General features: G+C 40.9%; 1 protein-coding gene across 2 annotated transcripts in view; it reads left to right on the plus strand.

The window, feature by feature from the left end:
• The window catches only part of DIP2B (disco interacting protein 2 homolog B), a 147694-nt gene that overhangs the window by 97735 nt on the left and 27376 nt on the right, over nucleotides 1-22583 (plus strand). The window contains exons 6-18 of one of the 2 annotated variants that reach the window (XM_075265875.1): nucleotides 1412-1576; nucleotides 3754-3873; nucleotides 4680-4877; nucleotides 5254-5345; nucleotides 8977-9087; nucleotides 11257-11380; nucleotides 12196-12305; nucleotides 16768-16870; nucleotides 17062-17126; nucleotides 18184-18277; nucleotides 20119-20238; nucleotides 21992-22106; nucleotides 22249-22388. In XM_075265875.1, coding sequence (XP_075121976.1) covers nucleotides 1412-1576; nucleotides 3754-3873; nucleotides 4680-4877; nucleotides 5254-5345; nucleotides 8977-9087; nucleotides 11257-11380; nucleotides 12196-12305; nucleotides 16768-16870; nucleotides 17062-17126; nucleotides 18184-18277; nucleotides 20119-20238; nucleotides 21992-22106; nucleotides 22249-22388 — 1557 coding nt within the window. The remainder of the gene's footprint in view (nucleotides 1-1411; nucleotides 1577-3753; nucleotides 3874-4679; nucleotides 4878-5253; nucleotides 5346-8976; nucleotides 9088-11256; nucleotides 11381-12195; nucleotides 12306-16767; nucleotides 16871-17061; nucleotides 17127-18183; nucleotides 18278-20118; nucleotides 20239-21991; nucleotides 22107-22248; nucleotides 22389-22583) is intronic. The other variant, XM_075265877.1, reaches the window with a different exon arrangement.

The raw sequence follows: 22583 nt of genomic DNA on the forward strand, positions 1-22583 counted from the left end.
TCTTTCTGCAGAGACTGACCGGGACCAGTCCGTGCTGCCAAAGCCAGACTACTCCTTTCACAAGAGGAAGGGAAACACACAGTAGTCAATTTATCTGTAAATTTCTAGGAGGAATAACTGAGGAATGCCACAACACAAAGCTATGAGAAAAGATGCTCCTTTATTGTTATTTCAAGGGGTTATTTGGGGATATAATTTTCTTTCACTGCGTTGTGTAAACCGGCTTACTGTACAGATGCAGGTCCCCTATTTTCCCCATGATTAGTTTCACAGGGCGCAGTGAAGGAGTAGATGGCTTTTTCCTCTGCCTCTCCAGGTAATGCTTTGTCTGTCACATGGCAGAATCTGCTCTACTTTATGGACCTGCAGCCGGAGTAGAATAGAGTCTGTAACATCTCAGGGAGTCAAAGCTTCCCCCCACTCCTATACTGCGCTCTGCAAAGCTAATCATTGGGCGCCGGGGGACCATTTTCTGTACAGTAAGCAAGTTTGTGCTGTAAAAGAAAAATGTATTATTCCTAAATAGCCCCTTTCAGTGTTTGCTAAAAGAGAGATGTGTGAAGTGGTGACGTGTCCTCTTTTATGGGATTGTATGACAAAGGATTTACATCGTGACCCGAAAAGTTATTCAGTTTTATAGTATTCTTCTTGTATCAATGATTTCCCCTTTCTGGAATTTAATATGATCCTTTATTTATTACAGAGGTCATATGATGAAAATGTAGACAGGTCTAATAACAAATGTAACGAACCATACACATGATCAGAACAGATTTATATCCGTATTGAATGAGTGCAGTGAGAAATCTTCCAAACATTGAGCAACTAATATTGGAAAATGTTATAACTTTCCATTATATGATAAATAATCTGTATTTGCATTTACGTAGTCGTGGTCTTTAAAATACCAAGCTGGGCCTAACCAACATTTTGGAGCCTACAGAGGATGGCGCAGTGCCAGCGGCAATACAAGCAGATCTGTGTACAAGGCTAACAGAGGAGTGACGAAAGGAAGAATTTCAGAATATGTGAAGAAACAAACACAAATAATATAAAAATATCACAAAAAATAAGTAATGGATATAGTAAATTAGGTGGGCCTGTCCTCCGTGGTGGGTCCGTAATAAAAAGAAAAAAATAAGGAACCCAACGTAGTGATATAAAACTAGATGTGCTGGGACAGGGAGAAGGAGAAAAGTTATAAAAGGAGGAACTAAGACTGTAAAGAGGAATTTCTCATAGGCACATAATAAATATTTTCCTCTCAGGAGGAGGCCAGGCAGGGCTCAATACAGATGAGTGTATTTTATAAGGGATGTTTTTGCATTCATGAAGTATGACCGGGAGATTTCAGCGGTATGAATAAGATTTCACCTTCCATTATACTGATGTCTTCTGTATTTATTTACAGAAAGTCTATCCGCTCCTCCTGACGTCACAAGCACCACAAACACCACCACATCCTCCTCATCCTTGTCCTCTGTACGCCCAGCAAATATTGACCTGCCACCCACAGGTCTGGTAAAGGGGGTGCACAAAGCAGCAAGAAGGTCCAGCCTAATGGACACTGCAGATGGTAAGATCTCTGTTCTGTGCTTATGTAATTTTTGCTTACAGGGTGTTACTCGGCCTTGGATGTGCAAAAGTTTTATAGAATTTAAGCAAAAATATTTACAACATTTACTGCTTTTTATTTTTTATTTTATTATCTATACCAAGAAAAAAAATATATTTATTCTTCCTTCAAGTTTTAGCCTCCATTGGGTCAGTTTACATCAGTATATTACATCTTTCTTTTTTTCATGTATATATGCACAGTCACACTATTCCACACATCATCCCGCAAAAAATCTATTCCACATGGTACATATGTTTCACATTTTATACAGTAGTCTATTAGAAAAAATTACAGATCACACGGTCAGCTATAGACTGTACTACATCTATCTGCTTGGGGCAATACAATTATCCTTCTCTATATAGTCTCCTAAATAAGAGACTATAAGTATATAGTTACCGTATATACTCAAGTATAAGTCGACCCGAATATAAGCCGACCCACCTAATTTTACTACAAAAAAAACAGGGAAAACTTATTGACTCGAGTATAAGCCGAGGGAGGAAAATGCATGACATTCTGTTTGTGCTAATGTTATTTCTAGCCGGCTTCGGGCCTATATGCTAATATCCCAGACGTCACGTGCTCTGGGATATTACCACATAGTCCCAAAGCCTGTCCTAGCAGTACCATATAGGCCCAAAGCCTGTGGTAGTAGTAATACGGTAGCTTGTTAATGCTAGCACAGGAATTGGCCCTGTATGGAAACAGGCTGTTACTGCTACCATAAGGCTTAAGGGCCTGTATGATAATGCCCTAGACGTCTGGGATATTATCATACAGGCCCAAAGCCTTAAGGTAGCAGTAACAGCCTGTTGCCACACAGGCCCAAAGCCTGTGCTAACATTAACAGGCTATTACTACTAGCACAGGCTTTGGGCCTATATGGTAATAACCCAGACCACGTGACGTCTGGGACATTATTATACAGTCCTGAAGCTGGCTAGGATTAACATTGGATCCCTGTGAGGTGAGGAAAACTGTTTATTATTTTCTCTCACCTCCCCTGGGGCTCCGATTATTATTAGTATAATAGCGGCAGTGGGATCGCGGCTGGGGCTCGGGCCTACTCACTGCCGGCCTCCGCGGCCTATAGTATAAGGTGAATCGGGGGACGGCAGGCCCGGGGGGGTTGGTAAATAGACCAATACCAGCAGGTAGCGGTCTATTATAAAACAAATAAACATTAAGTTCTCATGCTTACCGACCTTGCGCTGCTGCTGCCGCTGCTCGTCTTCTCCCGCCAGTACGCTGAGTCTCAGTGTAGGGGGCATGATGACGCCGCCTGCGCTGAGACGCAGTAACAGGTCATCGACGCACGCCGGGTGCGGGCCTGAGCTAATGTGGCTACGTCACTCAGTATGTGATGTAGCCGGGGGAGGGGGCCAGGACTGGAGCAGAGGCCCGCTGCAGTCGAGTCAATACGGTCGAGTCAATTACTGTATTGACTCGAGTCAATACAGTAATTGAAAATGTCACATGACTGGTCCGCAGTGAAACACATCTGTGGGCGGCCGCTGGAGCAGCGTGGCTGCCGATAGGTGAGTGGCTAGGCAGCGCTGTCTCTAGGGCCGCTTTAAGATGTTTCCAAGGCAGAGAAGACACTCTGGAAATATCTTGGGGTGGTCCTGGAGACATCGCTGCCTCACCACTCACCTGTTGGCAGCAGCGCTGCTCCACAGATGTCTTTCACTGCGGACCAGTCATGTGACATTTTCAATTACCGTACTGACTCGAGTATAAGCCGAGGCACACTTTTTCAGCACAAAAACTGCTGAAAAACTCGGCTTATACTCGAGTATATACATTAGTTATACTCAGCTGTGAGCTCCTTTTCCACAGCTATGTGACCAGATTCGTCTGCTCTTTAATTTCTTTAGTTTCTGTCTCCCCCTATTGCGAACCTGTGTGGTACAGTCCATCATGCAGGAAGTCACTTTTATTTCCTGTTTGATTCCATGTACATTTTGTTAGATAAGAGTGAGAGTCGCATGTCGTGGAATGTACAAAAAAATGACTAGTTAAGGTAATACTAGCTGAATTATATATGCTCGGGGAATAGGTACATATTGAATGAAATATCATGGAGGTTCTCCCTTAAAGCTGAAGTTTATTGTAGTGTTCTGCTATTGCAGGTGTCGCAGTCAATAGTCGAGTGTCTACAAAGATCCAGCAACTACTGAATACACTGAAGCGACCAAAAAGACCACCATTAAAAGAATTCTTTGTGGATGATTTTGAAGAGATTGTGGAAGGTATTATTTATTTGTCAGCTGTAAAATATGATGTGGACATGTAGTTGCACTGTTTGTGATTTCTTATTTTTGATTATGTTAAAGGGATTGTCCAGGATACTTGTTATGTTCTATTCTTGGAGCCAGTGGGAGCTGTGCTTTAGTAACACACCCGGTAGGGAGCCACCTGCTTTAGGCTCCACGCACTGTATAATATATATATTTTTTTATTTATTTATTTATTTATTTATTTTATTTTTTTTTTTTTGGGGGGGGGGGGGGGGGGGTCCCGTAGATTGTGAGCCCCATATAAGGCTTGCAATGTACTTTTTTTTTTTTTTCCCCCTATCCTTATGTCTTTGGAGCATGGGAACATACAAACTCCTTGCAGATGTTGTCCTGGGCAGGATTCAAACTCGGGACTCCAGCACTGCAAGGCTGCAGTGCTAACCTCTGAGCCACCGTGTTGCCCCCTTGCACTGTATAATATGTATGTCGGAAGCAAACCCAAATAACTGATCCCTGCAGGGGCCAGCTATCGAACCGTCCCCGCCACCAGTCAAATGTTTAAGGTCTTTTCTAAGCATAGGCTATAAAAAAAAATCCTGGACAACCCTGATAAAGTTGGATATTTAAAAGGGGCACTGAAATTATACCATTGGGCACAATTGCCATACTCTGAGCCATATAGTCAAGTGTGTTATAAGTTGGACACAATATAATAGAATATTTTTTTGTTAACAAATAGGTTGCCCAGATTAGTCTTTCACATATTGAATTTTTATCTATATTGTTATTTATATATTTAATATGTTTGTACTACTCAGTTCCTAGGCCGGATCCTAACCAACCAAAACCAGAAGGTCGGCAGATGACCCCAGTGAAGGGGGAGCCATTAGGAGTGGTGTGTAATTGGCCGCCTTCTGTCGAAGCAGCTTTGCAGCGCTGGGGAACAACACAAGCAAAATGCTCTTGTCTCACCGCACTAGATGTGACTGGGAAACCTGTCTATACACTCACATATGGTAAGATGACCCAGAAAATAACATCTCTATTTCCAGTTGAAATGCACCAGGAGAATTTGCTGCTATTGTTAGAGGACTGTTCTCACCTCTTTTTCTGGTTCAGTTTTACTTTCTATTAGTATAATGCGATTATCCTTTCCTTGTAAGAAAAACAAATGATCCAGTCTGTGCAGATGTGTACAGAAACTTCCCATTGCATCTGTAGACTGTGATTTGTGACTTAGTAATGTGTATATGTATATTTGTGTTCGTATATTTCACACATGTATCACACGCATACTATTCCCATCGTATAATCAAGTTTGCCATCGCAAGAGGGAGTTTACTACATACAGATGTATTAGATAAGTGTATAAGTTACTTTTTTTTTTTTCAGGAAAATTGTGGACCAGAAGTGTGAGATTGGCTTACACCCTTCTTAACAAACTGGGGACCAAAAATGAGCAGGGGCTGAAACCAGGTGATAGGGTAAAGTCACACTTTCCTTTTATATTTGCATGTATTTTGTGTCCCATTTTATTTGTGGTGTTTTTCCTTATTTTCTCGGTATATAAATGACCTATATTATGTAAATGAGGCTCTATTAACATTGGCGCTGTATCTGAGGTTCACCAAAAAAATAAGGAAACCCCAAGATACCCATTATAGTCAAGACTGTCCATCAGTGATCTTCAGATGATGAATCCTTAATGGATTCAGGGCAAATATAGGGAGACATTTCCTTTGTAAATCTATCTAACATTTGTTCTCCTTCAGACTGCAAATTATCATTTCCACCATCTGTGGCCGCCTTTAACTCTTTCCTTTGCCTAGAAATTTACTAATAGGAGGTTATGTATGCCAAATTGAATTATAATGTACCTGTGGAAGTAACAATATAGGTCTAGGGAGACTTTTAGTAGATAATTGTATTTGGTATCTGTGTTATCTGTACACTGGGGAAAGCTAAGCACTGGATGGAGAGATTAGCAGTACTAAATACAGGAATGACTTGATAGCCATCAGCCCTGGTGTACTCAGTAGTCTGCACCTTCATTGAATCTGCATCTTCCTTTTAAGTTGATGTGTTCAGATGACAGCTGCCAGACACCTCCGCTGCTGAGGCAATAGAATCACACACGACAAATCCATCTTGGCAGACTTTGCTTTCTTTCCTGATGGTCCTCAAACAGCGGGTCTGCCATGCCCCCAAAAAATACTCGTCTAAAGAACCTGCCAGAACTGGGCTTGAATCTATAGTCACTTAGACAACCAGGAGATTTTAGACTATTTTGCGGTGGTTTACATCATCTACAACAATGATCTGTGTAGATGGTTCCTTGAGACAGATGTTGCCCCTTCACATTATTATTTTAGCTCTTTTTATGTTTTGTTTTGTTTTTAATTATTTTTTCCTTCCTATTTTTGGAATTGTTTTACTTGTTCCCTTTGTTTAGTATTGTTGTGTCTTTGGTGAAAAAAAAAAAAATATGAAAGGGAAAATAGAAAATGTGGGTTCTGGTGTCAGCGAGCATTTGCTACCCTCAGTTTTTTTCCTTATGGAACAAATGACATAGTAAATATTTTGGCTGCATTTATTGACAAATTTCTAGGAAGAATAACAAAGTAACATCACAATGCAGAGTTATAAGAAAAGATGCGCCAGAAATCTGTACACTTTATTGAATAAAGTATATAGGTTATTCCAGTTTTATAGTATTGGTTGTATATTATGCAACCCTTATGTTTCATTTCCTCACTGCTTTCAATTTCTATGCTGCTGACAGTGAATGGATATTACACGAAAAAACCTCATATAGAAATTGGCCATATATATGTACACATAAAGCAGGAAAAAACACTAGCTAACACAATCAAAAATATTACATAATCACAATTTTATAATACATACAGTTGGGATTTTGTAGTATTTTTCCTTGTTTATGCTGGAATGGACTGGAATGGAAATATTCACTGTATACATCGAAAGGTTGTACCCCTGTCCTGACCTTGTGCCGCTCACACAGGTACTAGGTTCACCATGTAACACATGGCCTTAAAATTACCATAAGTTAATCGATTTTACCTGTCCGGAGATTTTTTGGTCTGTTTCATTCGACCTGTCTAAATATGATGAATTACCTTCTTTTTTTGTTATACTTGTTCTGTTTTCTCATTACATGTGATAATATTGTGTTTTATGTTCTCTTTGTGTCTGTCTTCTTGTCTTATCACTGCTGGCATGTACATCCATTGGATGAGTATCTCCTTTATAAAAAGTATTTTTAGAGAGGCCCACCTGTCTACATCTGTTTCATGTATTATACCATCACGTTTTACAATGCACATAAAAGTAAAGCTTTCCTAGTATCCAGCACTACAGGAGGCCATTTATTGGGATCCCACACCACCTTTTAGTTTACCATGATTATAATGTCATAAGTTATCTTATTTTTTTTTCATGTTAGTTTCATTGACCATTGTAACCCCCCCTCCCTCCCCATCGACCATTGAACATATGTTAATCTTACTTGTCTGTGACTTCATTCTTAATACTTGGTTGTAGATGAAGAATAAAGTGATATTTCCAGCTACCTTTCAATACTTTTTGTTGAAATGCTGATAAAATTGTCACTCCCCGGGGCAACACGGTGGCTCAGTGGTTAGCACTGAAGCCTTGTAATGCTGGAATCCTGGGTTCGAATCCTGCCAGGAGAAACATCTGCAAGGAGTTTGTATGTTCTCCCCGTGTTTGCATGGATTTCCTTCCATTCTACAAAGACATACTGATAGGGAAAAAAAATGTACATTGTGATCCCTATATGGGGCCCACAATCTACATTAAAAAACAATTAAAATTGTCACTCCACGTTGTGAAATCTTCTGTAGAACAAATGGTTTGTTTTTTTTTGCCATTTGTCCCCATCCTTTAAAGGGGACCAATCACTATTAACACTTTGCATTCTGTAATAGGCGTTGCTCCACTCATTCAGTTGCAGTTGGAATTTTTTCTATAGCCATCACCATTCCTGAGCAATCCGTTCTGTTGGTATCCGCACCCAATATACCAATATACTAATTGGGTTCTCTGCTGTCGGGTGGGAGGTCCTAAACCGAAGTAGATGGGCAGGAACCGCCCACCTGACAGTACACTATATAACTGAGTGCTGAAACTAACAGCACTGATTATTCCGGACCAATAGAGACTAGAGAAAAAAAAGTCCCACGCCGCTGGAATCGATGGTGCAGCACCTAGTAAAGAATTCAGAGAGCTGCAGTTGGTTGAAATGGTGAAAGGTCCTCTTTAAGTGCCATATAAATGCTATAGTGTTAGGTCGATAAATAGTATGTCCCAGTATAAGTCCTGAACTTCAAAACTTTTTGGGGACAACTTATGCAGACTTATGAACTTCCTGGCCTATGTTCTTTGGACCGTCTTGATACCTTTTTTCAGACCCTTAGGTAATCATACACATTAGATAAAATGTTGGCTAAACCTAGCGATTTCATTGAAACCAAACGACCATGTGATGTGCATAAGGTCTTGACTCTGTCATGATGGCAGAAGTTGGGTGGGAAAAAGGCTTGGGCATGTTGGTTTAACCTTCTCAATCCTTTGTTCTCAAGGGAGGTAGAGCACCAGGGGAGTCTGTCAGCGGCTTATTCTCCTCTCCCTATAGAGAACATATGCATACTGAGGAAGAATGGCCAAAGGTTTAGCTGACAGCTGTCTAGGGTGCATGACCACCTTAGGTAGCGTCATGGTGGGACCTTCTTTTTTGTTTTGAAGCAAATTCTGACTCTGGGGGAGTATATTTTTTAGAGGATAGGGTAGACAATAACAACACTGTGGCCATCATAGTCGGAACCCCGGAAGAAGAATTAGATTTCACTTTACAGGATCCCAGTTGAGGTTTTGGTGACAGTACATTAAACTTAGGCATACACTGAGCCTCTTCCTTTCTGTCTTCGGTGGAGTTTCATATTTAAAAACTTTTTTTTTTTTTTTTTTTTGTATTCTACACTAGTGACTTGTATAGATGCTTAGCTTGCACTTGTGAGTCCTGTTAATAATTGATTTCCTGTACTGCAGATCTTCTCATGAATTGCCTTCTTTCAGGTGGCCCTGGTTTATCCCAATAATGATCCAGTCATGTTTATGGTTGCTTTTTACGGCTGTCTCCTGGCTGAAGTCATTCCAGTGCCGATTGAGGTACCTCTTACTAGAAAGGTAACGATAAAATTTAGAGTAATGTTGGACAGATTCTCAGGCCATCAATCTCCGGTGACTATTCCAATGCAGACTTCACTTGGCCCTTTGACGTTTGCCAGTAATTGTACCTAAATATGTAATTCTAGCAGATGAGAGACTGACATAGAGTAAAGCACGGCTATTCATAATTCATGCTCATGACTTTTTCTTGAGTAATTGAATATATAATGTAGTCTGGGCCATTTTATTACAGTAAAGCTAATTGCAGCAAAAGCATCTTTTGGAAATGTACAGCGTCATCTCCTCAACTATCCTATCGTTCTATAGGATGCGCAGTTACTTATGTGGTTGAAATCACTTGCTTTTAGACAGTTTTTGTTAGGAATGGGCTTATTATTTCTGGGAATTCTGTAGTGATAGGTTTCCACAGAGAAATGCTGTAGAAAGCGTTTTGTTTTTTTTTTGTTTTTTTAACACTTTTTCTATTTACGTTTTGACAGTTTGCAAGAGAAAAACTATATAGATAAAGGGACTTAAATATATAGAGGAAAGTACAAAAAGTGCAGAGTTGCAAATAGATGTATGAATGCTCGAGGGCACAAAAGAGCAGTTCCTCGTATTGCTACAATTATAACCCTGTCCAGCATCCCAAAAATAGCTTAGACTTTCCACGTTAAAAAAACAAACAAAAAAAACCCAATGACACAAAAATATTAAAACCATAAAAGTATGATCAATTATCAAAATTTACATACCGTATATACACGAGTATAAGCCAACTGGGGTTACTATTCCTACTAATGTGCCTCATATTAATAGCAGATAACCCCATCATGTCCCTCATATTAACCCCTGTGTGCCCCATATAAGGATTACTAATATGTGAGACACATGGGGTACTAATAAAGGACCTTAATGAAGATACCTAATTAGCACCTCCATATGTTCCACATATCAGTAACTCTTATGTGAGGCACACAGGGGGTTAATGTGGGGGACATGATGGGGTTAACTGCTATTACTATGAGGCACATGGAGTTACCAAGCTGTAACTCACATGACCAGACTTTTTATCTGCAATGGTGGATTTCCCACCCTCAGCTTATACTCGAGTCAATAAGTTTTCCCAGTTTTCTGTGGTAAAATTAGGGGCCTCGGCTTATATTTGGGTCGGCTTATACTCGAGTATATACGGTATTATATCTTGTACAAATTGTTATATGTAAAGCATACCTCCAGTTTTAAGAGGTTCACGTCAGTCTTGGTCCATTAACTGCAGTTGCCACCATTTACTTGAAAGAGGAATTTTGCTTATTAATATTCTGTTGAAATCCATAGTCGGCTCAAAAGACAAAGAGAGCTGAGGCCTTTTTTGTTCTGGAAGACTGTGGAAGTCCAAGTTCATGTCCCCCTGCCCCCTTCTATTGCAGACTTCTCAATGACGCATTTGTTGTTTCCAGAGTTATTCAGTTATAAGATTGAAAGTGACCTCCTGATAATTCATTACCCCTACACCTATGTCACTGCTCTACCTGACCAATACACAGAGATCTTGTACTAAAATACTACTACTCTAAAGGCCACGCGAGACACGTTTCAGTGGGACCTGCAGACTGGCTTATATGTATGGTGGCCTCCCAACTTTTCCATTCCTGATAAGGGCGCAAAGGGCATGCTGAATGTTATGTCCAGATTTTAGTTTCCCAGCTTTAGCCCATCTTTATATTGATAACACATCTTCATTCCTCCAAACTGAGCATGTCCGTATATAGGAGAAGCATGAGTGATAGCTGTCGGCCAAATAAGTGATCAGCCAACAGCCATGTTAAGTTAGAATAGTTACCTCCTATCTGTGTGTGGATAGATAGATAGATAGATAGATAGATAGATAGAATTGGACTTTCTCTAATGAACACCTTTTACTGAACAGTGTAACCTGTAAGTCTTGTGTGTGTGTCCTGTACCTATAGCTTAATAGAGCTAGACCAGATAATGAAACTTTGAAATAGTTTTTACATATTCCTATTCCGTATCTGACATGTGGAATAAGGTTCCATATTTATTTTCAATAAGTTTCCATATTTTTGTTTAGTCATATTGCTGGCTAGAATCACAGTGCTATGTCAGCCATTCACGGCCCTGAGCCCTATGCCCATTTGATGTTTCTCGTCTCTCCTTCATAAACAGGATGCTGGTGGGCATCAGATTGGTTTCCTGCTGGGAAGCTGTGGTGTGAAGCTCGCTCTTACCACTGAGGTTTGCCTGAAAGGACTGCCAAAAACACAAAATGGAGAAATTGTGCAATTCAAGGGTAAGCCGCTAGACTATTTTTATTCCGAGAATACATTTTCTCCCAGTTTTTTTTTTTTTTTTTTTTATATTACTTGGGTTCAGGGAATAGTGAAATGAATAGAAATCGCCGACATTCTTTCCATAATTAAATTCACTCTTGCTGTGGAAACAAAAACTTGTTTGCAGCGTTTTTTTCCTGAAATGGTGTCTGTTTTATTATTTACTGTTAAAATAAAATGGTGTTTATGATTAGTGAATGTCTGGGAACATTCAGGCAGACCCATAAATTATTTCCTCCTTATGGTTTACATATTTTGCTTATGTATTCATGGCTTTTCTTAAAGGGGTTGCCCAAGATTTCAAAGTTGATGATCTATGTTTAGGATAGGTCATCACTAGCAGATCTGCAGGGTTCTGACTCCCGACACTCCTGCTGTGTACCAGTACTAGCATAACTTTATACAGCAACTTGGACCTATAGATGTGAATGAGACTGAGCTCACAGTATCTGTCCCAGTCGCTACACAGTGCACGGAGTATAGTTCTGGTACTCTGTAGTTCAGGAAATCAGCTGATCTGTGAAGGTGTGTGGGTACTTGGTCTACTGATGATTTGTCATTGATGATTCATTTTAATCATAGTTTAGTAGCAGTGACGTCCTAGACAAGCCCTTTAAATGGGTGTCCCCAAAGTAAGTATAATCCTCCTCTACTTCCTCTTAGAAGTATCCCCCTGATATACCAAAAGTAAACCTCTTCTGAAGGAAGCCACAGCGCTTACATAAACGATTCAGTTCCAAGACTGGGACTTAATGTTTTGTTATCTCTCTTCTAGGATGGCCAAAACTGAAGTGGGTTGTGACCGATTCCAGATACCTGACCAAGGCACCAAAGGACTGGCAACCACACATCACAGTAGCTGGTATAGAACCTGCTTATATTGAGGTATCCAGTCTAGTAACATTCTCCTTCTCCGGCAGGGGTTTTGACATTATTTATGCAATTTTTAAGCCAGAAGTGGATTCAAAATGAGTGTGGACTATAAAGGAAGGACCTGCATATAGATCTCCTTCTATGCTCTATCCTCTATCTGTCTTTGTCTTGAAAAGTTGCATCAAAAACTGCCTTGACATTTTTTCCAAAAACAGTGTGTCCAACCACCATTTTTCTGCTCTACCTTTTAGTAATATACAATTAGGCCAATATTAGAACAAGAACACTTCGTGTCTAGAGCAAGCACCAATATGACGACTGACAAAAACATGCCCACACTAAATATCTCATAGTTTTATTAATTACAATAGATAAAAACATACGAAAGTATACATACAGGGGGATAAATAGAGGGAATAATTAGGTGTGAACAATTAGGTGGGTATGCCATAGGGAAATGACAATTAATATACATGGTTAACATAGAGTACATCAACAGAGGATATAAAGACCATAATGGCAGTCATCAAGCAGTAATAATAATGATGATGATGTAAATGGTAAGTCTATAGAAGGTGCCACCGGTCATGTGTAAATCAAATAGAGGTAACCATTAGGGTTGAGCCGATCTTGACTTTTCAGGATCGATTTTAAAATCCGATTTCCGATCATTTTTCATTCGAACCCGATCTCGATCCCAATTCCGATCCCAATGCAAGTCAATGGGATTTTTTTTATTAATCGGAGATCGGATTTTAAAAGCAATCTTATTCACTATACAGCATGGAATCTAACAATTGTTAGAATCCACGCTGTGTAGTGAATCACTAAAGTAGCCAGAGGATTTTTTTTTTAATCCTCTGGCTACTTAGTCCCCCCTGGTGTCCACTTACCTCCAGAGATGGCTGGTCCTGTGCCCTGTGCCTTCATTCTTCACCTCGCTGCTGCTCCACGCTGCTTTTCTTCCTTCGCTGCCCCCTCCCTGCCAGGTTAGGAGAGTGTGGGCGGGTACTGGGAGGAGAGACGTCACGTCTCCCCGCCCTGTACCCGCCCACACTCTAAGCCACAAGCCCCGCCTACCTAGCGCTTTAAACATTAACCTGGGAGGCGGGGCAGCGAGGCAAGAAGAAGGAGGGCACCGGAGCAGCCATCTCTAGAGGTAAGTAGCTGCTAGAGATTTAGTTTAGCCTTCCATTCAAATGAATGGAGGCAGCCGGCGCGCAGGGGGTTAAGGCTGTGTGTCGGCTGCTTCCATTCATTCCTATGGAAATACAGCGTATACTCAGTGTGAAGGCTAAGCAAAGCATTGTGGGAAAAATCACCGATCTCGATCCCACATAAAAAGATCGTGTGAACACGATCGCTCAACCCTAGTAACCATATAAATAACGTGAAATAACAACCCTAGGAAAACCCACCTAATGATCAGACTCCTATGTGGGACCGTAGAAGGTTCTAGTTTAAGTCCTTGTTCACATCAGCATTTAGATTCCATCCGGGGAAGTCCGCATGGGGACCCCATCCCGAACATAATACCAAGCACAAGTGCAAAGCGCTGTGCTGTAAAAGCACACGGTCCCCATAGACTATAATGGCGTCCGTGTGCTTACCAGCAGATCTCCGCAGGGATCGTGTGGACAGGAAAGTAGTACACAATCTACTTTCCTGTCCGCATGATTCGTGTGGGCAGCGCACGGTAAACTCAAGGAACCATTATAGTCTATGGGGTCCGTGTGCTTTTACAGCACAGTCTCCATGCAGACTCTCCTCAGACGGAATCCAAACGCTGATGTGAATGAGGCGTAAATAATAGGACCTATGCACTAGTCTATTTCAGCAGCATGCTCTGCACCTGTTTGGCCCATTGTATTACATGCCACGGTCCACACCTGAGTGGAAGGATTTTGCAAGTAGAGAGTAATACTTGCTATTCCCATCCTATATTATAATGGAATTAGTCAGTTTTTATGAAGATCTATGAAGTATCTGAAGAATATTTTGTCATTTTAGCTGTACATCATAAATAATCATGAAACGGGAAGATAAAAGCTTTCATCAGGCTGCGGAGTGATAGATTTTTAGGCTAGAAATATCCCTGAATAATGAGCCTTTGCAGCTTATTATCAGCGGGATGAACTGGTTTCGCTTACTTCCCACTCACAGGCTTCTACAATGTCATCACACGTGTACAAAGTGTCTCTAGAAAATCATCAGTCTCATTTACAGCTGTCATTGAAAACTGGAGATTCATTTCTATGGTTAGAGACGGCAGCCTCTGCAAATATCTGACAATTATAGCTGTCTCTTATGAATCTGTCAGTGTGACTTGACTGGGCATGTCTTAAGTCCCTGTCAGGAGCTAAGATGAATTATCTATTTTTTTGGGAATTATTATAATTTACTATTACTGGAAATGCTCGCCTTGCCCCTCCTCTAAATCCACTTACCTTTTTTCCACCCTTTTAAATCTTTAGCAATTGTTCTGTAAGTATTATCACAGTAAGACAAGGCCTTTACTAAATTGGTTATTGGCTCAGTATAGGAATTAGACATAAAATCCAAGCAAACTCCCTTCTTATATTTTTAAAGATAGCTTCACCTTGAAAACTATTAAATAAAAATATTAAAGATGTTTTTCCATAAATACACTTATTACCTGTTCATTCCTCTGGTAGGTGGGGTCTCTTATTCAGCCCCTACTCCATTTACTTCTATGGGATTGCTGGAGAAAACCAAATACAGTTGTCTACATCAATCCCATAACAGTGAAGGAACAGCGGTCCAGCGTGTGCACTAGGGCTGAGCAATTAGGTTCTAAATCAAGATCACAATTATTGGACTAGATGACCTTGATTATGAACAATGAATTAATAAACAATTGTTTTAGGACACTCCCCTTTTTATTTGCCATGCCGTTTATTTATATGCCACTGAATTTTGGTTTCAGTTATTCACATCTCTTCAATCCTGATTTGGCTAGTGTAATCTTTGTGGCCAAAAATGTAAAATAATTGAAATGATCAATTTGAGTTCACAACAATTAATGAAGCTGACTTTCAATTTTGGTTATTTTGCAATGATTTGCCCAGCCCTAATGTGCAGCATCTCTCTATTCACAAAAAGACTCAGGGTTCCCCTTTCTCATGATCTTGGGATGCCCAGCTGATGGACCATCACTGAGTAGACATTTATAAAATTCCGATGCCAATGTGTTAGGCTGTGTAGAACCTTACACCAAATTTCTGGTGTTGTCTTAAAGCTGGGTATCTCAGCTTTTACACTGCACCAGGCCAACAATGTGCTACATAGGCGGAGCTACCAACATTTAAATACACAGTTGAGAATGCTCCTGATTTTAAGGACTCGTTCACATCTGCGTTTGGTAATCCATTCGGGGAGTCTGCATGAGGACCCCCGAACGCACTAGCAAGCGGTGTGCAGTGAGAGCACACGGCCTCCATAGACTATAATGGGGTCCGTGTGCTTTCCGCATGCTGCCCGCAAGAATCATACAGACTTCCCGAATGGATTACCAAACGCAGATGTGAACAAGGCATAACTGTGTCTTTAACTGGCTGTATATTCACTTCTAGCATATCGCATATATAGGACCTGTACATGCAAAACTGTAGTAGATTTTTTTTATGTGTGTGTTTTGTTTTTTTGTTTTTAAATCTTATTTTATTAGTATTTTAACTTTTTTTTTTTTTTTTTGATTCATTAGATTAGTTAAGGGTCAGGGGATAATCATACACATTAGGGAGAGTGTGTGCCTACATAAGCATAAGGAGACTTACAAGTCATTCCTGCTCCGCTAGGGATTCTGAGTAAAAAATATGCAAATCTATTCTCCAGGATGTAATTAGGAGAACAGTGCCTCTGTATGCTGCCCTCTAGGGACAGCCCCCTTAACATCATACATGACTCAGTTAATAAGCCTACTGACATGATGCGGGGTTTATTGCCAAATTTGTATTTCTATTCCAAAAGGAACAGATTCCCAGCTATGGACAGCGCTGTTTCGGTCTTTTGGACCTCCTCAGCATAGCGCAAGGATACTAGTTTGGCAGAGTGAGAGACTATAGACCAGAGTCAGCAGATAATCATACACATTAGGGAGAGTGTGTGCCTACATAGACGTACGGAGACTTACAAGTCATTCCTGCGCCGCTAGGGATTCTGGGTAAAAAAATATGCAAATCTATTCTCCAGGATGTAATTAGGAGAACAGTGCACTCTGTATGCTGCCCTCTAAGGACAGCCCCCTTAGAGGGCAGCATACAATGGCACTGTTCTCATAATTACATCCTGGAGAATAGATTTGCATATTTTTTACCTAGATTAGTTAAATGAATCTTGGCTGTGGCGATGGGCAGTGTCATATTCATAATCCTGTTATTAATATTTCTTACTTTGTCCTTACTTTTCACTCTCTTGATCTTGCATATTAATAACTTTATTTATTGTTTTGCAGTATAAAACCAGTAAAGAAGGCAGTGTGATGGGGGTTGCAGTGTCTCGAATAGCAATGCTTTCCCATTGTCAAGCTCTTTCTCAGTCCTGTAATTATACAGAAGGTGGGTGAAGATGATATAAGGCAAAGATTTCTTGTGCTCTTATGATATTTTGTCTACAGTCCTCTTTTGATCAGATAGAGTAGTGTATCATGAGCTCAAGAATGTATTGAAACTAGTAATATGATGATAACCACATGTATCATACCCAAGGAAATAACATTATATTTCATGTACAATTGTCTTCTATGCAGGTGAAACCATGGTAAATGTCCTCGATTTTAAGAGGGATGCTGGTCTCTGGCATGGCATACTAACGGTAAGACTTATTATTATTATTATTATTATTATTATTATTAATTTATATAGCACCATTAATTCCATGGTGCTTAACATTTGGGGGTTACATACAGTACACAGAATATACAGGTAGATATAATACTAACAATGACCGACTGGCACAGTGGGGTAGAGGGCCCTGCCCGCGAGGGCTTACAGTCTATGAGGGAAGAGGAATAGAGACAGAAGGAGAGGGGGGAGACTGTACAGATGGCAGTGCGGTGATAGTGTTACTGGAGGTTGTAGGCCTTCCTGAATAGATGAGTCTTCGGGACCTTCTTGAATCCTGTGATTGTGGGGCTCAGTCTTATGTGTCTTGGTAAGGAGTTCCAGAGTATGGGGGATGCACGGGAGAAATCTTGGAGACGGTTGTGTGAGGAGTGGATGAGGGCAGAGCGGAGTAGGAGGTCATTGGAGGATCTGAGGTTACGTGTGGGCAGGTAGCAGGAGATTAGGTCGGAGATATATGGAGGGGACAGGGTGTGGATGGTTTTGTATGTTAACATTAGTAGCTTGAACTCAATTCACTGGGCTATTGGTAGCCAGTGGAGGGACTGGCAGAGGGGAGCAGCTGATGAAGATCGGGGGGTGAGGTGGATTAAGCGAGCAGCGCAGTTTAGGGTGGACTGAAGGGGGGCGAGGGTGTTAGCTGGGAGTCAATGGAGAAGGGTGTTGCAGTAGTCTAGGCGGGAGATTATGAGGGCCTGGACGAGCATCTTAGTAGTTTCCTGGGTGAGGAAGGGGCGAATTCGGTGGATGTTCTTGAGTTGGAGGCGGCAGGAGGTGTTGAGGGCTTGAATATGTGGCTTGAAGGATAGTTCCCATAAACACTACTGTAATACCGGAATAGTTACATCACCACTACTGTATAGAAGTACCCACATGGTAAAGTGGATAGAGGGGGTAGTTGCCCATAACAACCAGTAAGGTTGCTGCTTTATTTTTCCAAAGGGCCTTTGAAAAATAAGAGATGTCGTCTGATTGGTTGTTTGATTATTTTGGTTAATAAATGCTTTTGTATCATTTTTATCTTCTAGAATGTAGTGAACAAAATGCACACGGTCAGCGTTCCATACTCAGTGATGAAAGCGTGCCCCTTATCTTGGGTGCAAAGAGTCCATACAAATAAAGGTAATGTACTGTATGGGAATAAGTGCACAGGTATAGGACAATATAGTTGCTTCAATAACCCTGCTCTAAGACTATAGACTGTATTAGCTTTGTAAAGGACTATAGCAGTGCACCTCCTTATAGGTTTCTAATATTATTCACACTTAGGTTAATAGATCTCATAACTGGAGTTATTTGCAATAAACCTCTGATCATGGAGGCACACTGGAGTGGCTGATAGCTGTAGGGCTGCATTTACCTATAAAAGTGCTGATTTTATTTTTTTTAATTGTATTTTATGGACTAAAAGTGCAGATATTGAATACATTGGCTCTTAAAGGTCCCTGTGCTATATATAACTACTGTTTTATGTCCACGGTGTGATGTCACAGCACAGATCAGGGCCCATGGGGCCCTATCATTGAGAAAAGTCATTTTTAACTAAGCACACACATGCATAGCCTTTAGGCTATTCCACACCTACCTTTAGTATGTAAATTGCCTCAGTGGTGTTTGATTGAGCCCGTTTTTATTCATATGCTAATTAGCTTCCAGCTAGCACAAGAAGTTCCCAGCAGCCTCCTCTCTGCTATTATGTCCTATCTGTATGTGCAAGCAGGAATCTGAGGCAGCAGCAGCCTGTGCTGTATACATACATAGGAAAGAATAGCAGAGGGTGCACGATGAGACTTCTGAGCTGCACCAAGAGGCTGATTAGCATATGAATAAAAACAGGCTCATTCAAAAACCACTGAGGCGATTTACATACAAAAGGTAGGTGTGGAATAACATTTTTAAAGGCTATGGAATTATGTGCTTAGTTAAAAATGACTTTTCCCAATGATAGAGCCCCTTTAAGTGTCCCTCCAATTCAACTCTTTCACCCTAACATCCAATCTCAAGAGGAATAGGGTGCACGATGGACAGTAAGGTTACTGAGGTGCAAAACCTGCAGGGGCTTGTGAAGATTAAATTGTATAAGCTAATCAAATTGGGGAGGGAAACGAAAGGTTCGGTGATGGTTAACAGTATATCATCTGCACAAAGGTTAGCCTTGTAATCACAGTCTTCAATCTGTACACCTTTAATATCAGGATGCTAGCGAATGGCGACCGCCAGTGGTTCATTGACATGGTCAAATAAAGTGGGGGGATAGTGCAAAACCCTATGGGTTACTACTAGAGATGAGCGAACACTGTTCGGATCAGCCGATCCAAACACTGTTTAGATCAGCTGATCTGAACAGCACGCTGCCATAGAAATGAATGGAAGCACCTGTGACGCTGACTTTGCCTGCGGCCGGCCGGCATCACAGGTGCTTCCATTCATTTCTATGGGAGCGTACTGTTCGGATTGGCTGATCCGAACAGTGTTCGCTCATCTCTAGTTACTACAACAAATACGATTTAGCACTGTGGAGTCTGTAGGGAACTGGTGGTCAGCTTTACACTTACACTGGGCCTCTGTAACAGCTGGAATTCATCTTTCTAGAAGTTGAATAAGTTACCATTACTATTGTAATTCATTAGTAGAAGATGAAACTAAACCCAGATAAGTTATCAGCAGAACAGTGACCAGCGGCTGTACCTTCACCATGTATCTAAGCCCTGTTGATAGACAGAGCCCTGGTGGAGAAGGCGCTGCTAGTTCTGAGCAAATTCCCTTCTTTATCACGAGTGCTTTATTTTTAGGCCCATCAATGCCATAACCCACAATTGTTTAAATGATGTGGTGCTGAGATCTTGGCATTTAAGCAGATTTTTGTTCCGTTGGAAGCAAGAAATGAAGGAAATACATATCCTTTCTGAATGTACAGTACAGATAAAGCCATGAATACGTCTTTGTTGTTTCTTGTCCCGCAGCCAGGGTTGCGGTAGTGAAGTGCCGAGACTTGCACTGGGCAATGATTGCACATCGAGAACAGAAGGATATCAGTTTGGCCTCACTTCGCATGCTCATTGTAACAGATGGAGCCAATCCATGTAAGTGTCATTGTGTTTTATGAAATATGCTTGTGATAACCAGATTAGAAACACTGAACCACAACACTCACTGGGGATTGTTAACAATTGTTTTGTGTTAAGATTTTACTTGAGGCTTGAGGTTTTGCAGTTGATGTAGTAAAGTCTTAAGATTTTTTTTTTAACTGTATGTATGCTCATGTTCTATATTTAATAAGTTAAGACCATCTGGACATCCCTTCCTCAAATAAAAAAAAAAATCCTCAGTAGACTGCAAAGGACTCTTTATGTAACAGTAGGGCCAAAGGAAAAAGATGGGACAAACCATTGTGAACTACATAGACATGCCTCCCAAACAAATAATAATGCTGTCTAGCAACCTTTAATAAGAGTAGAAATCTACCTTGATGGCCACAAACAATGCAGCTAAACAGAGATAATCATGGGTATGCAAATCAGCCTGCAAGTGCACTGGGGGTGGAGTCAGATCTGCTGACAGTCAGCCACAACATGGGCAGAGTCTGAAAATTTCCATCATAACTAAAAGGGTAAGAGGAAAGTCAAAGCATTTGAGACAAAACTGACAAACTGAGACCACCCCAAGTGCACTTGCAGCCTAATTTTTGTATCCATGAAAAGATGATCATCTCTGCATTGCTTCATTGGTTTGTGGTGTGTTTTACTCCTATTAAAGCCCCCTACACAGCACTATAATTGGTTTGGGAAGAATTTTGGACTAACAGACTCCCTTGAAGTGTTTCTACCCCTTTTTGATACTAGTTTTAATATTATAATTAAATAAAGACCTCTCTGTGAGGTCAACCATGTCCCCACTCATCCTGATTAGAGATGAGAGAACACTGTGCTTCCATTCATTTCTATGGGAGCGTGCTGTTCGGAACGGCTGATCCGAACAGTGTTCACTCATCTCTAATCCTGATCACTGTCCTGTGTCAGGTTATAAGCAGCTGCAGTAGGATCCTCCCCCTCTGCACGATCGCCATGCAAGATAATATAAGTAAACCCCACCCTTTAGTTAAGCTACACTTCCTTAGCTTTGCCGCCCTGTGGAATTGAATATATCCGCCACCCCTTTCTTCTAAGCAGGATTTGTATAGAACGGTTTCTGGTGAACACGTAGATACTTGTGCAGACCCATAAACGGTGGGGGAAAGTTTATCTACTGTACTTATATCATTTATTTGTTACTTGTGAGATTTCCTTGAAGCAAATGTAAAGATTATAAGTATTTAATATCCATAGAAACTACCTAGAAACTATGTTATATGTTCTGGGTTGCTGGATCAGTTAGGATCTCTTGTGGAATAGGACCCTTTGTCTATGCATTTAAAGGAATTTTCTGGGAGTATTTATTCATTTATCTGGTCCTGGAGATGCTTTTGATGGCTGCAGGGGTCATGTGATGTGAACCAGCTTTCAGCATCCCAGGTTACCCGCGCCCCTTCCTCCTTCCTTGATCTCAAAGGTACCTGTGCACTGGGGATTGGCTGGTTGACTATAGTAAAGCTACCCCCCTCATTGCACAGGTAATTCATTACCTATGGGATCGGGAAGTAGTAGGTGCAGCGACCCAGGGAGCTGAATGCTGCCTCCGATCACATGAACTAAGGGTTGTGATGTTGCCAGGACCCCCTGGGTCCATCAAAAGCATCCCCGGGTTCAGGTAAGTAATTAAATACACTCTGGACAAACCCTTTAACATCTTCACCCTTTGCATGTTACTTTATTTCTGTGTCTTTTTGGTTTTGCACAGGGTCTGTTTCATCCTGTGATGCTTTCCTGAGTTTATTTCAAAATTATGGTCTTAAACCTGAGGCGATTTGTCCGTGTGCCACATCTCCAGAAGCCATGACTGTAGCCATCCGAAGGTATCTATCTGTCTATCTCCTATCTGTCTATCTCCTGTCTATCTCACTCTTTTTATAGCTCTTTTGGTTCTTAACCTTACTAAGTACATCAGGATATTGTCACAGTATGCATTGTTAATAAGCAGAATATTTTTTATTTAAGACCTGGGATCCCTGGGGCTCCACTGCCTGGAAGAGCTATTTTGTCTATGAATGGGTTGAGTTACGGTGTTATCCGTGTAAACACTGAAGATAAGAACTCCGCTCTAACAGTGCAAGATGTCGGCCATGTGATGCCCGGAGGTAAGCAATGGGCATTAAAGGGTTTTCACCATCTCAGGGTTTTGCCTGCCCTCCTGTCTCCTCTCCTCTCCACTTCCTGGTTTCACTGACAAGTTTGTGCATGGCCTTATCCTCTGCATAGGTCTAATAACTACTATGTGACAATGTCGCATAGAGGAAAAATATTATAAGCACATTTCCACTAAGCTCAATGAA

The sequence above is a fragment of the Leptodactylus fuscus genome, chromosome 2 (assembly GCF_031893055.1).
Source record: "Leptodactylus fuscus isolate aLepFus1 chromosome 2, aLepFus1.hap2, whole genome shotgun sequence".
NCBI classification, from domain to species: Eukaryota; Metazoa; Chordata; class Amphibia; order Anura; family Leptodactylidae; genus Leptodactylus; species Leptodactylus fuscus.